The sequence below is a fragment of the Impatiens glandulifera genome, chromosome 2 (assembly GCF_907164915.1).
Source record: "Impatiens glandulifera chromosome 2, dImpGla2.1, whole genome shotgun sequence".
NCBI classification, from domain to species: domain Eukaryota; kingdom Viridiplantae; phylum Streptophyta; class Magnoliopsida; order Ericales; family Balsaminaceae; genus Impatiens; species Impatiens glandulifera.
Window position 1 is genome coordinate 6749371 of NC_061863.1, and position 13427 is coordinate 6762797.

The 13427-nt window shown below is 30.3% G+C and overlaps 1 protein-coding gene across 2 annotated transcripts; it reads right to left on the reverse strand.

Moving 5' to 3' along the window:
- Positions 1-1560: 1560 nt before the first annotated feature.
- LOC124927982 (puromycin-sensitive aminopeptidase) lies at positions 1561-11486 on the reverse strand. Of its 2 annotated transcripts, XM_047468496.1 has the most exons (33): positions 11417-11438; positions 11014-11115; positions 10778-10858; positions 10646-10690; positions 10420-10560; positions 10262-10334; positions 9642-9718; positions 9431-9547; positions 9276-9350; positions 9076-9183; positions 8228-8440; positions 8051-8112; positions 7926-7953; positions 7758-7844; positions 7641-7666; positions 7403-7466; positions 7222-7302; positions 6821-6868; positions 6691-6709; positions 6552-6568; positions 6401-6457; positions 6209-6318; positions 5476-5556; positions 5208-5391; positions 4319-4467; positions 4094-4232; positions 3449-3595; positions 3146-3227; positions 2871-3046; positions 2248-2358; positions 2028-2144; positions 1854-1925; positions 1561-1764 (listed from the first exon to the last, which is right to left on the reverse strand). In XM_047468496.1, exons 2-33 carry the CDS (start codon positions 11092-11094, stop codon positions 1684-1686), a joined length of 2949 nt encoding a protein of 982 aa, XP_047324452.1. In that variant the 5' UTR covers positions 11095-11115; positions 11417-11438; the 3' UTR covers positions 1561-1683. The 2 variants fall into 2 exon arrangements, with proteins under 2 accessions (XP_047324452.1, XP_047324453.1); XM_047468497.1 differs by lacking the exon at positions 11014-11115 and having other exon boundaries at positions 11417-11486.
- Between the last annotated feature and the right edge of the window lie 1941 nt (positions 11487-13427).

Genomic DNA, 13427 nt, shown 5'->3' on the forward strand with positions numbered 1-13427 from the left:
ACGTTAATCTCCACTACAGTCAAATTAAAAATAATTAAAAATTTTAAAAATTATTAATAATATATTTATTAATTATAGTATAACCAAACATAACTAACATTATCATTATTATTCTAAAATTCTTTATGAATTGACTTATTTCTAAAAAATAACAGAGTTTTCAAAACTTTATTTAATATGAATAATTTAAATATTATTTAATTAATCCATATTAATCTCATCTATTATTTCTTCAACTATTTTAGTAATTACAATATCAAAATAATTTAAAAAAAAACAAAATTATGTTAAACAGATAAAAAAAAAAGTGCATACAATAATGTCAAAGACATATTAGACGAAGCGAAAAACAAATTAAGCGAACCGAAAATGTTAAATGTGTCACAAGTGTGTTAAACGGGACAAAACGTGTTAAACATGTCAAAAACGTGTTAAATTTATCAAACATGTCAAAATGTGCCAAAAACGTGTTAAATATATTAAAATGTGTTAAATGTACTAAAACTTGTTAAGCATGCCAAAAATGTGTGAAACGTGTCAAAAACGTAAAAAAAAAACTGTCAAAAACGTGTCAAAACGTGTTAAACATTTTTAAAACGTATTAAAAGTGCCCAAAACGTGTTAACCATATCAAAAACGTGTTAACCGTGCCAAAAACGTGTTAAACATGTTAAAACGTGCCAAAAATGTGTTAAACATGTCAAGAATGTGTTAAAACGAGTTACATACTTATTAAACTAAAAACGTATTAAGCGAATAAAACAGGTCAAAGGAATCAAATATTAATTAAAAGAGTTAAAAACGTGTTGAATAAGTAAAAAACGTATTAAATTAGGTCAAACAGATCTAATAACTGTTAAACGGATTAAATAAAAAACGTATGTTACAAACTAAGGGTTACCACGAATTTAATTTGAGTTGAATATGAGTTGGTTTACTCAATTTGCACACCCCTAGTTCCGATTATAGGGAAACATTGCATTGGAGAACTCCGATAGACCCAATTCTTTCGATCCGTCCTCGTCTTTTACGCCTGCATCTTTCATAAGCCGATATCTATAACAAATGCATTTCAACAATTTTCCCTTTGTTTCTATAACCAAAAAAAATTATATATGGTTAAAATTTTGAGTATTGGGATTTTTTTCTTCAATTTTAGAAATGATTTAAAAATTAAACAAAAATTCTTTTAAATTTCTAGTAATTCTTTAATTTTTAGATTTATACAATTAATTTACTGTATTTTAACCATTCTAATGTTCTTATCAATTTTGAATGACTTCAAAGTTCAATTATCATTTTAATTCTTTTTGTATTTTTTTAAGAGAAAATAACATTAATTAACAAAAGTTTTATAGATTTTTTTTAAAAAAAAATAGATCTGAAGATAATTTTTCTATTATAATTTATAAATTAGTCTTAAGAAATTTACAAAACTAGTCTTCAATCTAAATTTAAAGTCATTGAAATAATTTTCTAGGAGTTGTTATTATTATTATTATAAACTTAAATAAAACATAATATTGTTTTGTAAAAATTAAACAACCTTTATTCCTCTCATGAGCATCCAAACATCATGTTATAAAAAAAGGCCCACATAAGTTTCTTCTTAAAGTTCTTTGCAAAATCAAACCAAATCAGTACAAATATTAATGTAAGCGAAACACGACGAAAACCACTTTTCTAAGCAGCCAAACTTTTAGAGGCGATTTCAAACACATTCTCCGATAGACCATTGGCCGACATGATCATCTCTAACTGTCCCTGTCAATTACAAAAAATAAAAGATTTTAGATTTTCGTCCATTCAAATCAAACGACCATTCGATTAGTTATTATATTAGTTATTATTACCTTAGCATGTTTTTGACGGTTTTCATCATAACGCTTCCATCTGGAGAAAGCTGACACCATTCTAGAGGCAACCTATGGAGGACAGACAGTTAAGAAGATGTTTCATTATTAGAAAAGGTCATATAAAGAGAATATAAGAAATTGATTTCAGTTTTTTGTTTTTAGGGTTCATACCTGTGGATTCAATTTATCCAACTGCACGACAACTTCTCCCAAGAACTTGTATCCTGAACCATCCTTAGCGTGTAGGTTAACCGGAGAACCACAAAATCCACCAATAAGTGAGTAAACCTGCACCAACAAAGTTAACCAGACAAGCGATTGATCGTATTAGAAATACTAAGAAGGACAATGGAGTATATAATCGGTGGCAGTCTTTCGTGAGATTCTGTACCTTGTTTGGATTGCAAAGATCAAATGCCGGATGGTTTAGAAGATTGCGTACATTCTCAACATTATTGGGAATGTCCGACATTGCTTGGAGAGCAAACCATTTGTTCACAACCTGCAAGTGGAAAAACAAAAACTAGTGATATGATTTCTCTCTTTTTAAAACATTTGACAGTTTGAGCCTTCATAACCGAACCATTTTAAAAAAAAAAGTGCCAACTTTTTTGGATCCGAGGAGTCCAAAAGTGATAGATGCCATCTAGATCCATACTTTTGTTTGATGTGGGGTTATTTGAAAAAAATCTAGGTTATGAAATCAAAATCTGGTTTAATGAAAAAATGGGTATTTTGGGATTTTTGGTTAAATTACAAAAATATCCTTTTGTATTTAAAAATTAATATCAAACATTGGACAGAAATGGTGGTTTCCAAATGGATTTGTTTTTAGAAAAACAATCAGCAACAACCAAACAAAATGAAGTATATCGAACCAAGTTGAGAGAATCCAAACCAACTCCAATTTATCCTCGCCTTCAAGCATTCTCAATAGCCACTTTCGAGGCGTAATGTTTTTTTTTCTTTCCTATATATCCATTTGATAAAATTATTCGAAAAAGAAGCACTCACCAAGTAGTCATGCTGCCATTTGTTATAGAAATCGGCTAAAACTTCATCGCGTACTTTCCCAGGCTTTTGGGCAATTGTGGCAAGAGCCGCAAATTGCTCAGTCATATTTGTGGCAGTTTTGTATTCATGCAGAGCGAGATCAATCATATCCGAATCATCCAGAGATGCCAAGTAGCCTGCCCAGATTTATATAAAAAAATAAAAGCAATAAGCCTCTGTTTATGAGGATTACAACATAATTTACAAAAGAAAAAACAATTGTCAAAAAAACCAACCGAGGGCGACATTCTTAAGAGCGCGCCTTGCCAGATTGGCATGGTTAAATTCATACGCATCAGAACTTCTATTGTTTGTTACCTGTAATGAAACATCGATTTAGGAGGGAAAAACAAACAATCACACAACAAATAATAATAAGGCTAGAAGTTCATCCATTCATGAACTTCCATCAAAAGCTCTTTTACTATTTATACTTTTAAAAATGACTCAAATAATTCTTGGTTAAGTTCATTAAATCTTCCCTACACATTTATGCCGCTTCTTAATCTTAATTCTTTGTCAAATAAAAAATTTCTTACTGTTTTGAGCAACTCGTCTTTCAACTCTGCTGCAAGGTGCTTCTTAATGAAAGCCCGAACAGCGTGTACAGCATCGGGATCTGCAACTTCCATCATGTCCATGATTTCACCTTCTCCAGGAAGAGTGATGGCCCTTGAAATAAATTCCTGAAAAATACCAGAATATTATCAAATTGTCCTGAAAAATACCAGAATATTATCAAATTGACAAATTCTGCCCATTCCTTTGACTTTTTTTTAGCAACAATTTTTAGTGAATTACTCACTTACCCTTCCGCCAACTAACCCACACTAGCGGATTCATTGTTATTTTTTATTGGGTAGGGGAAAAATGGGAAACAAAATACATATTATGCTGTTTTTATACAAAAATCATCTGAGTGCCAAATAGAATGGAGTAAGTTGCTCTTGCTTTTCCATGCCTTTGATTGTTTTTTTAGTGGATTACCTATTTACCCCTCTGCAGACTATCCCACAATTGCTGGTTCGTTGTTATTAATTTAATGGACAAGGACAAAATGGGAAACAAAATACATATTATGCTGTTTTCCAACAAAAATCATCTATGGATGCCCAAATAGAGTGAGGAGAAAGATGTTATTTCTTTAAACACAACAAAACATGTAAATCTACTTATTAGCACACCTTGTCCAAGCTGGGGTCGGATAGTATACATTTGATTCCATGGACGAACTCTGGATTCAGAACTAATGGTTTATTTTGTTGGAAATCGGCCACTAATTGTAGCATCAACTTCCTTGCCAACACCTGTCCAGCCTCCCATCTGATGAACAAAGTAGTTAGTAGTATTATTATGTATTTCTTTAAGTTGCACAATGTGATCAAGAAGTGATAGTTTGATATACATACCGGTTGAATTCATCTGAATCGTGAGCAAGAAGGAATAGGAGGTCACTATCAGTGAGATCAGACTCCAATCTGATAGGAGCACTGAAACCCCGTAACAGAGAAGGAATTGGTCGTTCTGAAATATTGGAGAACACAAACTCTTCTTCTTTCTGATCACCAACAAAAAATACGGTAAGTTAATCTCAATCAATGAATTACCAAGACAAAGAAAGCACCAGACAACTGATTTCCTATATTTTCAAGCAAATAATGAAAATTAATTATTTAATGTGAATCGAGAAGATTTGGAAACATCATTTCATCCCGTTTTCTCATTAGGATGTGGATTCGGATGAGATTCCATTGGAATGGAGTGTATCTAAACTTTAGTCCAGCCCAGACCCAGATACGCCTAAAAAAGGTGTACTACGTTGAGTGTTCAAAATTTTTGACTAACGGTAGAAATTTCATGGTAATCATCATAGGGTTGGATCGTCACGATTTCAAATTTATCCCAGGCAGCAAACCTTTTATACCAAAACATTTGTGTGCCTGTATTCATACATTCATTAGCTGCTTCTCATACAGATTCGGACACAGATCCACATTTAGATACACAAGTGTTTCCAAATGAGGATTATTAAACAAGGCATCACAATAAACTTTTCTATCTAATATTTTCCTTGACCGTTTAATTTTGTTCTTTTATTTTTTATTTCGAAAAACAATGGTTTTAATCCTTGGAGGAAGCTAACACTTCCAACAAGGCGTTCTAAGTGAACAGATGGTCTTATAAATTGAGAAAAAAAGTGTGAATTACTAGATATGAGATATCCCACCAAATAGGTTCAAATTCATCTTGAAGAAAACAAAGGTAGTGATTATAGATTGATAGATAATTGAAACAAACCTTTGTTACTCTGAGTATTGTAGTATAAACAGACTGATTATCACTCGCAATAGATTCCAACTTCCCATCATGGTAGATCGAAGACAAAGAAATATCCTTTCCATTTGAGCCCAAAAGCCCTACAGAAACGGGAATGAACATGGGTTCCTTGGTAAGCTGGCCAGGCGTTGGTGGCACCTCTTGGCTGTAGGGCAAATTACAATTAGAATCGGTTCTGAACCGAGAGTTTGAATAGTCAAACATCAAATATCATCAATCAATACAATACCTGAACTTCAGAGAATAGGTCTGATTCTCTGCATTGTAGGATGAAGAAACCTTTACTGTGGGGGTTCCCGCTTGAGAGTACCTGATAAAAACAAAATCATCTAAAAGTTAGGGACCATTTTGTACTTTTGTTTGATTGCTATCCCCATGGATAATGGAAAATTCTACATAAGTTATGTTTTCCAAAAATCACATTGATCTAGAAAATAATGCGGAACGGAATCTGGATCGTCATGAATTTATACCAAATGAAGCAAAAGTAACACTAGAACCTGGATTTGATCTAGAAAACAATCTTCGACTTTATACCAAATGAAGCAAAAAATGACACTATAACCTGGATTCAATCTAGAAAACAATCTTACACCAAACAGAAAAAAAAAAAAAAGAAGAAGAAGTAACTTTAGCTTTGGCGATTGTGACAAAATACAAGTTTCCAAAGACTTACTAGACATCAAAAAATGAAGCAACTTAACTAAAAGTGAGCAAAATCACTAAAACACAAAAAGGCCAAAGTAACTAGATTCGGGAATTTACTCCCTACACAAGACCAAATCAATCCAATTTTCCCCTTCTAATAATAATTATTCCAAAATTTATGTTGTTTCTTTCAAACAAAATCTCAATCACAACAAAAGAACACCTAATACATTTTCTAACATCTTTCGGTACTCAATAATACTATTTATTGGTCTAGCAAGTCAAAATAACCATAAAATAGTAACAAAACATACCAAGATAAGAAATTAGCAAAGTCAACATTATTTGCATCTCGCATGGCGGCAAAGAAATCTTCGCATGTCACAGCTTGCTCATCGTGCCTCTTGAAATATAGATCCATGCCCTGGAATGTGAAAACTATGAGTCGAAATCATTCTATATATCGCAGAATAAGAAATTGAGCCAGTTGTAAACTATTTTCATACTTTTCTGAATCCTTGGCTTCCGAGCAAGGTCTTATACATCCTTACAACTTCGGCACCCTGATATCAAGGAAATAATACACATGAAATTTAGTTTAGTAGCTTTACTATGGCTTGAGGAATGATAAAAATATTTAGCACAAGAAATATCTACCTTTTCATACACCGTTACTGCAAGTTCAAGAGAGCGAATATCCCAATTTATACAAAAGTAGATGAAATCTCAACATGAGCCAAGTCCAAAGACAAATACAGTTCTCAATGCAAAAATGACACATTTGTAAATTACTTGCCTGTGTAGAAGTTGTCCATCTGAAAATCAAAAGGCACATATATAATGATATAGCCACATCTTCAAAGATATTCAGAAATCAACACAAAATAGAATACCGAGAGAGATATCTCAATAGACATTGTCCATACCTTGATATAAGAATTAGGTCGGATAGGGTGAGCCATTGGACCGGCATCCTATCACAGAAAGAGAAAAAGTAAATCTACATTCAGCATAAAGGTCATATTTTAAAGAAACAAAAAAAAAATGGTTTGTAGGGTTTTTGTTATGGAGCGGATATTAGAGTTCTGATAGGATAAAAAACTAAGGACATGTGGCAACAAATTATAGCATTATATAATTATAATAGTAGATAATTATTGTTATTAAGTATTAATACAATGATTTCCTTTTTGCATATTAGACACATCCAAACATAGCCAAAATCTTTTCTAAATTCTATGGAGTTGGTGTCTATTAGATTTCCAACTGCACTAATATCAAGATAAAAAAGATTCTAACTATTTTCATTTTTTATGAGAAGAAGAACCTGCGGGTACTGATAAATTCGGAGCTTTGAAACATCAGCAATCCTCTTTACGGTTCGGCTACCCATATCGGATGAAAATTCCTGTAAAAAATTAGTTAGGCAAAATCCAACAACAATTAAAATAGTGTGTTATAGAAAATATCTATCCTGATGATTTTCATCATCAGAATATTACTTGGACCTGATCACGAAAAACTGTTAGACCTTCCTTCAAACTAAGTTGGAACCAATCGCGACAAGTCACTCTGCAATAGTGATTTAAAGAGTGTTTCAACTTTCAAGTAATAGTAATAAAAAAGTTGACAAGTTCCACAAGCTAAGGCATAAACATAATGAATTGCGTATATCATCAAGAAATGTCATCACTGCAATTTTTGTTTTTACTAAATCAAACGAGAATGATAACCATCTTCACCAACCTGTTTCCAGTCCAGTTGTGAAAATACTGCAAGATACAAGAAAATAAAATCCGAGTTGAGTTACAATTATCACACAATGAAAAGAATAATCTCGTTTATGTTAAGAGCATAATATACCTCATGACCAATAACTCCCAAAATTGCAGCATAGTCTGCATCTGAGGCAGTTTCCGGAGAGGCTAAGACAAGCTTGGAATTGAATATCTGTAAGATCAATGAAAACAAAAATAAAATTAAAAAAATGGTAAATTAGAGGCAAACAAAAGACAGTTTCATGAGGCATACATTCAAACTCTTGTTTTCCATGGCTCCCCTGATCATGGACAACAAAAAGAACAACTGCTAATTAAAAGACAAGGCGAAAGAAAACCATTAAAGGGTTCGAAACATAAAAAATTAGACGCACTTACATGTTAAAATCAGGAACAGCCACAATGTTAAAGAGGTCCAAGTCATACTCAAGACCAAAAACCTATTAAAGCATATTTTAAGGATTATAATCATGACTTATATCAAAATTAATAAAATGGATCAGTGGCCCTAGGAAAATAAATAAATAAAATCTGCATAAATGAAAGAATACCCACATCTTCATCCCATTTCATTGCTGCCTTAAGAGAATACATGGCATGTGCAGTTTTTGGTATATCTTGAGCAGGGGTCCATATTTTAAGGTCGACTTTACGACCTGATTGAGTAATGAAATGATCGTCTCTGCTCTCTAATTGACCTGCAACTAGTGCAAATAAATAGCAAGGCTTCTTGAAAGGATCTTCCCAAAGAGCATAATGCCTTCCACCCTGCCCCAAAGAGAGTCATTTGTTAAAAAAATCATTGATCTGAAAATATCTACGGTATGATGTTTGTAAAAATTACAATGATCTAAAAATAATATAAGATTAAAAACATAATCAAGAAAAAAATCTCTATACCAAATGAAGCAAAAGAATTACAATATAATTTGGAACATGATCTAAATTAATTTGCATACCAAATGAAGCAACAAAAATACACTATAATTTGGATGATGATACAAAAAATAAAATGATTGTAACCCAGAAAAATATTATACCATAAGGAAAAATGTCATATACCACACAAAAATAATAATTGAGAAAATAATCTCTATACCAGATGAACCAAAAAAATATATTAAACTTAGATCATCATCTAAAATTAATTTGTATACCAACTGAAGCAACAAAATCAAACTATAATCTCAATGATGATCCAAAAAATAAGATAATCATGAACAGGGGAAAATTTTATAGCAAAAGGAAAAAACTCAAACCAACTGGAAAAAAAAATCATTTTCAATTTTAACTTTAGCAATTTTCAGATTGTAACTGTGACAAAGATGGTGATGAAACTAGTTTCTAAATAGTCTCCACATATATATATATATATATATATATATTGCAGAAGAGAAATTCACCTCGATTTCTCCTTGCTCAATGAGATTTCCGTTTGATAACAGCACTGGGTATAATGACTTGTCAGCTTCAATGCGACAAGTGTATTTTGCCATAATATCGGGACGATCCTGTCAGATGATTAAGCACTTGGATATTATTCAATGCATATTTCAGTTTGCAAATATTAAACACCCAAAACAGTGGATAATGATGAATAAACCTGATAGAATGTGATCTTCCGGAATCCCTCTGCTTCACATTGTGTACAGAAATTACCAGACGATTTGTAAAGGCCCTATAAAAAGGATTGTCTCATGATAAGGACTCTGAAGACAATAATACAAAAATAAAAAATAAAAGGTAATCACACTTTACCTCTAGAGATGTATTCTTTTGAGGACAAATATCATTGACAATTTCCAAAGTAAAATTGTCACTTGGTGGGGAAAGAATTTTGAGATGACGCGAATCCAAATGATAATCATCACCCTCCTGAATGAAAAAAAAAAAGCATATTGAAAAAATCAAAAACACTCACGAGTTTGGAAGAAAAATCAATAAAACGAATCATTTGTAAAGCAGTTACCTTGAGCAATTCACCATTCACTTTAACTGAAACTAGCTCCATGTCTTTACCATCCAAGACTAGTGGAGATGAAGAACCTGTTTAAATTAACAAAAAAAAGATGTTGATCCTCGTAAAATCATTTCATCATGAAAAGCTGATTTGAGAAACAATTATCAAATCATCAACCAGTTTTTCCATCAAATCACTAACCCAAATATCAAAATTACTTTATAAAGTTTTAACATTTCAATACTAAAGATATTTTGGTCATTTGAAATAGTCTACTTTTTCATCAAACAATATTCATTTTCAAACTTTTATTAACAAAACCCAAGATCAAACAAGCCACTTGTTTTTTCAATAATAAAATATATACACTCTTTTCCTTGTTTTGTTTGTATTGAAATATGTCGCCTTTGGGAAGGCGACATGTAACAATTTGTGAGAAATTTATTAATTCAAGCTTTAATATTTAAAAAATAAATAAATAAATAAAGGTTGATGCAATAACCCAAATTACTTTTTTCGAAACCCAAGATCAAACAACCTATTTTTTTCTCTCAATAAACAAATCTTTTTTTCACACATTGAAAATTAAATATTACAAAAGAGAAAAAATAAAAAGGTTGATGTGATACCATCTCTAGGATTAACAGCAATTTTGGAGTGTACAACAGTTTTCTCTTCACCCAGTGTGAATTTCAGATCAACCTGCATTTTCAAATATATAGAAATTGAACAATAACGACATAAAAATAACTAACCTTCAATAAGTTTTGCAATTACAAGGAATTACCGTATCAAAATAGTAATCGGGCAATTGATAATCTTTCAAGAAAATCTCTTTCGGTGCATCCATTGCAGACTCGTCGGCTTGTTTCGATACGGACTCTGTAGCAACTGAGCAAATTAACCTCCTATTCAACCGGTTGGCCCTCTAAAATCATTCAAATCATATATAATCATCAATGATAGTAGAAAAAAATGCAGAAACTTTAAATTTCCAACTAATATCAACTCACAGATAATGAAGGATAACAATACCGCTGAGTTCTCCTAAACACAGTCTGTCATGAAAGAAAACACAAAATGAACAGACAAAATCCAAATTAAACCTTAAATACAAGTAAATTTCAAGAGAGACGACATCAAACCTCTGAAGTAAGACAATGTCTATATCTGGAGAAGTTCTTAGCAGATTGTCTAAAGGAACCGGATCGAAAAGTAGCCTGAATCTACAGTAAGACAAACAAAAAAAATCAGAGATTTAAGATTGAGGCTGACAATGTAAGCTCATTCTTAGAACAAAACATAACCACCCCATTTTCCAGATTCACATTTTACATCTCTATAGCTCAATCTTAGAAAGAAGAAAGGATGTGGTAATCACAGGAGAAAAGGAGATCAAACCCAACAAACAAGTCTTCTGCAATCCCAAAACCTTGGACGGAAGAATCAATCGAGCCATCATCCAAAAGATATCGGTCAAGCACTAAAATTAAGCACAAAGTTTCAAAAGGACTGAAATTTGACTAGAATGTGAAAACCCAGATGGTCAAAACTGAAAAAAGAAGGGTTTTACTCTCTAATAGCAATGGATCAGAGTAACCCACAAAGAGATAACACATTTCACTGGGGTATGTGTTGTAAAATGTATGGATAATGGTCCAAATTCAAATTAGGGCTGAGATTAATCATAGATAAATCAAAAATGAAATTGAAAAAAAAAAACAAAAATAGGCATTTTAATCGATAAAGGATGAAGCCTTCTTCATCCCTTTTGGTTTACCTACCTCGGAAGATCACTCAAAGAGAGAAGAGATGTGAGACAGTAGCGAAAACCTAAGCTGGAACAAAAGGTTTTGAGCCCAGAACAAGATATTTATACAATCATCAAGTGATGGGCATGAAGATAAAATTATTGTTTTAATTTTAATTTAAAAATATTAAAATGTGTGATCATTATTATAGGTTGGGTTAGTTTATTTTTCTCTCTTTTATTTTTAATATATTTTACTTTATAATTAAAAATATTTTAGTTATTTAATTTAAATAATTTATTTTCAAAACAAAAGAAGATCAAACACTACTAGAAGTTTTATTTTTTAGGAAAAGGATAATAATAATAATAATATATCTTGATCTTTTAATTGGTATTTTGTTTTTTTGCTAAGTTTTGATTGGGATATTAGATGATAAATGAAATCTAATTGTAGAGGCCATAAGGACTTGTTTGGAAGTACTCCAACAGTCAAATGCAATATAAATGTCATTTTCCTCTTATTTTGACCATTTGCATATATATATATATATATGTAAGAATAGAGTTTTATTGGAAAGATAAAAAAAATCAGATTTAATTTATCTTAAAAAAAATTGAAGTGTTAATGCAATGTTTGTGAAACTCGTATAATTAGATCTAAATTAATCGAATATCTTTGTGGTTAAATAAAGCAGATATATTGATGTAGAATTTCTATTATTATTTTTTTCTTCATTATTTTTTATTTATAAATGCAAGATAACATTTTACTTTAATGTTTGTCTTGGGATCTGTTTTATTTATTTTAAATTTTATCTTTACTTATATAATTATTTTACTTTTTTTATTATTTACTTACATTATCATTGTAATCTTAAAGTTTTATGGTTGTCATCACCACTCGGATTATGGCGATTTCATAGTAAAATCGTTACAAGACAACATACCTGCAGAACTCGATCAAACACAGACAATAGCGTTGTTTTAATTCCAACAAGACGATAAGAATATGATGTGTCGAGGATTCTAGAGGAATGAATAAGTGTGTAAAATGAAGGTAGAATCGAACCATAAGTAAAAGAATATAATTTTCATGTAAAAGTTAGATTATTTTAATTAAATGATAAAAATATTGTTTTTTTTAATAATTTAAATCATAAAGTAAGAATAATTATTATGTGAAATAAGTTATTGATGAAGTAATAATTTCTTTTAAATTAAATATAATAATTAAATATACATTTGGACTAATAATTTGTCAAAATCTTTGTCACAACTCACAATAATTTTTTCATTCAAAATTGTTAAAATTAAAATTAAAGATATTCTTTTTATTATAATCAAATTCTTTTTTGGTCATGAACAAATAAATTATATATCATAGTTAAATTTATAATGTAATATTTTAATTGATACAGAAAAAATGTTCTCAAATTATATTTCTTTCATTATAACGTTTCTAAGACATTGAATAATTTTTTTAATTAGGATATTTGAAATTTTTTTCAATCCAATATCAAACAAGCGGAAAGACTCGAAGTTATTCACTACAAAATAAATAAATATATTCACTACATTTGCATTGGGATTATAAAGGTTATAGATAAGGGATATGGATATTTGTAAATTATTATAAAATAACTTGTTTTGATCTAGAGTTATTTGGTTATTTTAAAATAATTTATTATCATATAATATATTTTTTCATTTAAAATATATAAATAGTTTGACTTTATTTTAAAATTATGTATAAAAATATTAATAATTGAAATGAAATATTTATTAATCAAACAATATTTTGAATGTATAATTATATATTTGTTCAAATAACACAACATTAAACAAGTTTCTATTTTTATTTGGTGTTCTTTAGTAAATAGTTAAAATAATGAGTTAATTTTTTAAAATGGTAGATTTTATAATTTAAAAGAGCCCAATCAGTCTAAAACTATATATTTTATTTGAAAAAAATATATATTTTAAGTTCTATAAACATATATTATTGAATTAGTGGATACAATACAGAATTTTCATGAATATTT

What these genes read in the sequence shown, in the direction of transcription:
- LOC124927982 (XM_047468496.1), bottom strand. Translation starts at nt 11,094, where the DNA reads ATGATGGCTCGATTGATTCTTCCGTCCAAGGTTTTGGGATTGCAGAAG. An exon ending in ATTGTTATCCTTCATTATCT is followed by an intron (nt 10,561 to 10,645) that starts GTGAGTTGATAT and finishes GAATGATTTTAG; the next exon opens with AGGGCCAACCGGTTGAATAG. An exon ending in TGAATGGTGAATTGCTCAAG is followed by an intron (nt 9,548 to 9,641) that starts GTAACTGCTTTA and finishes TTTTTCATTCAG; the next exon opens with GAGGGTGATGATTATCATTT.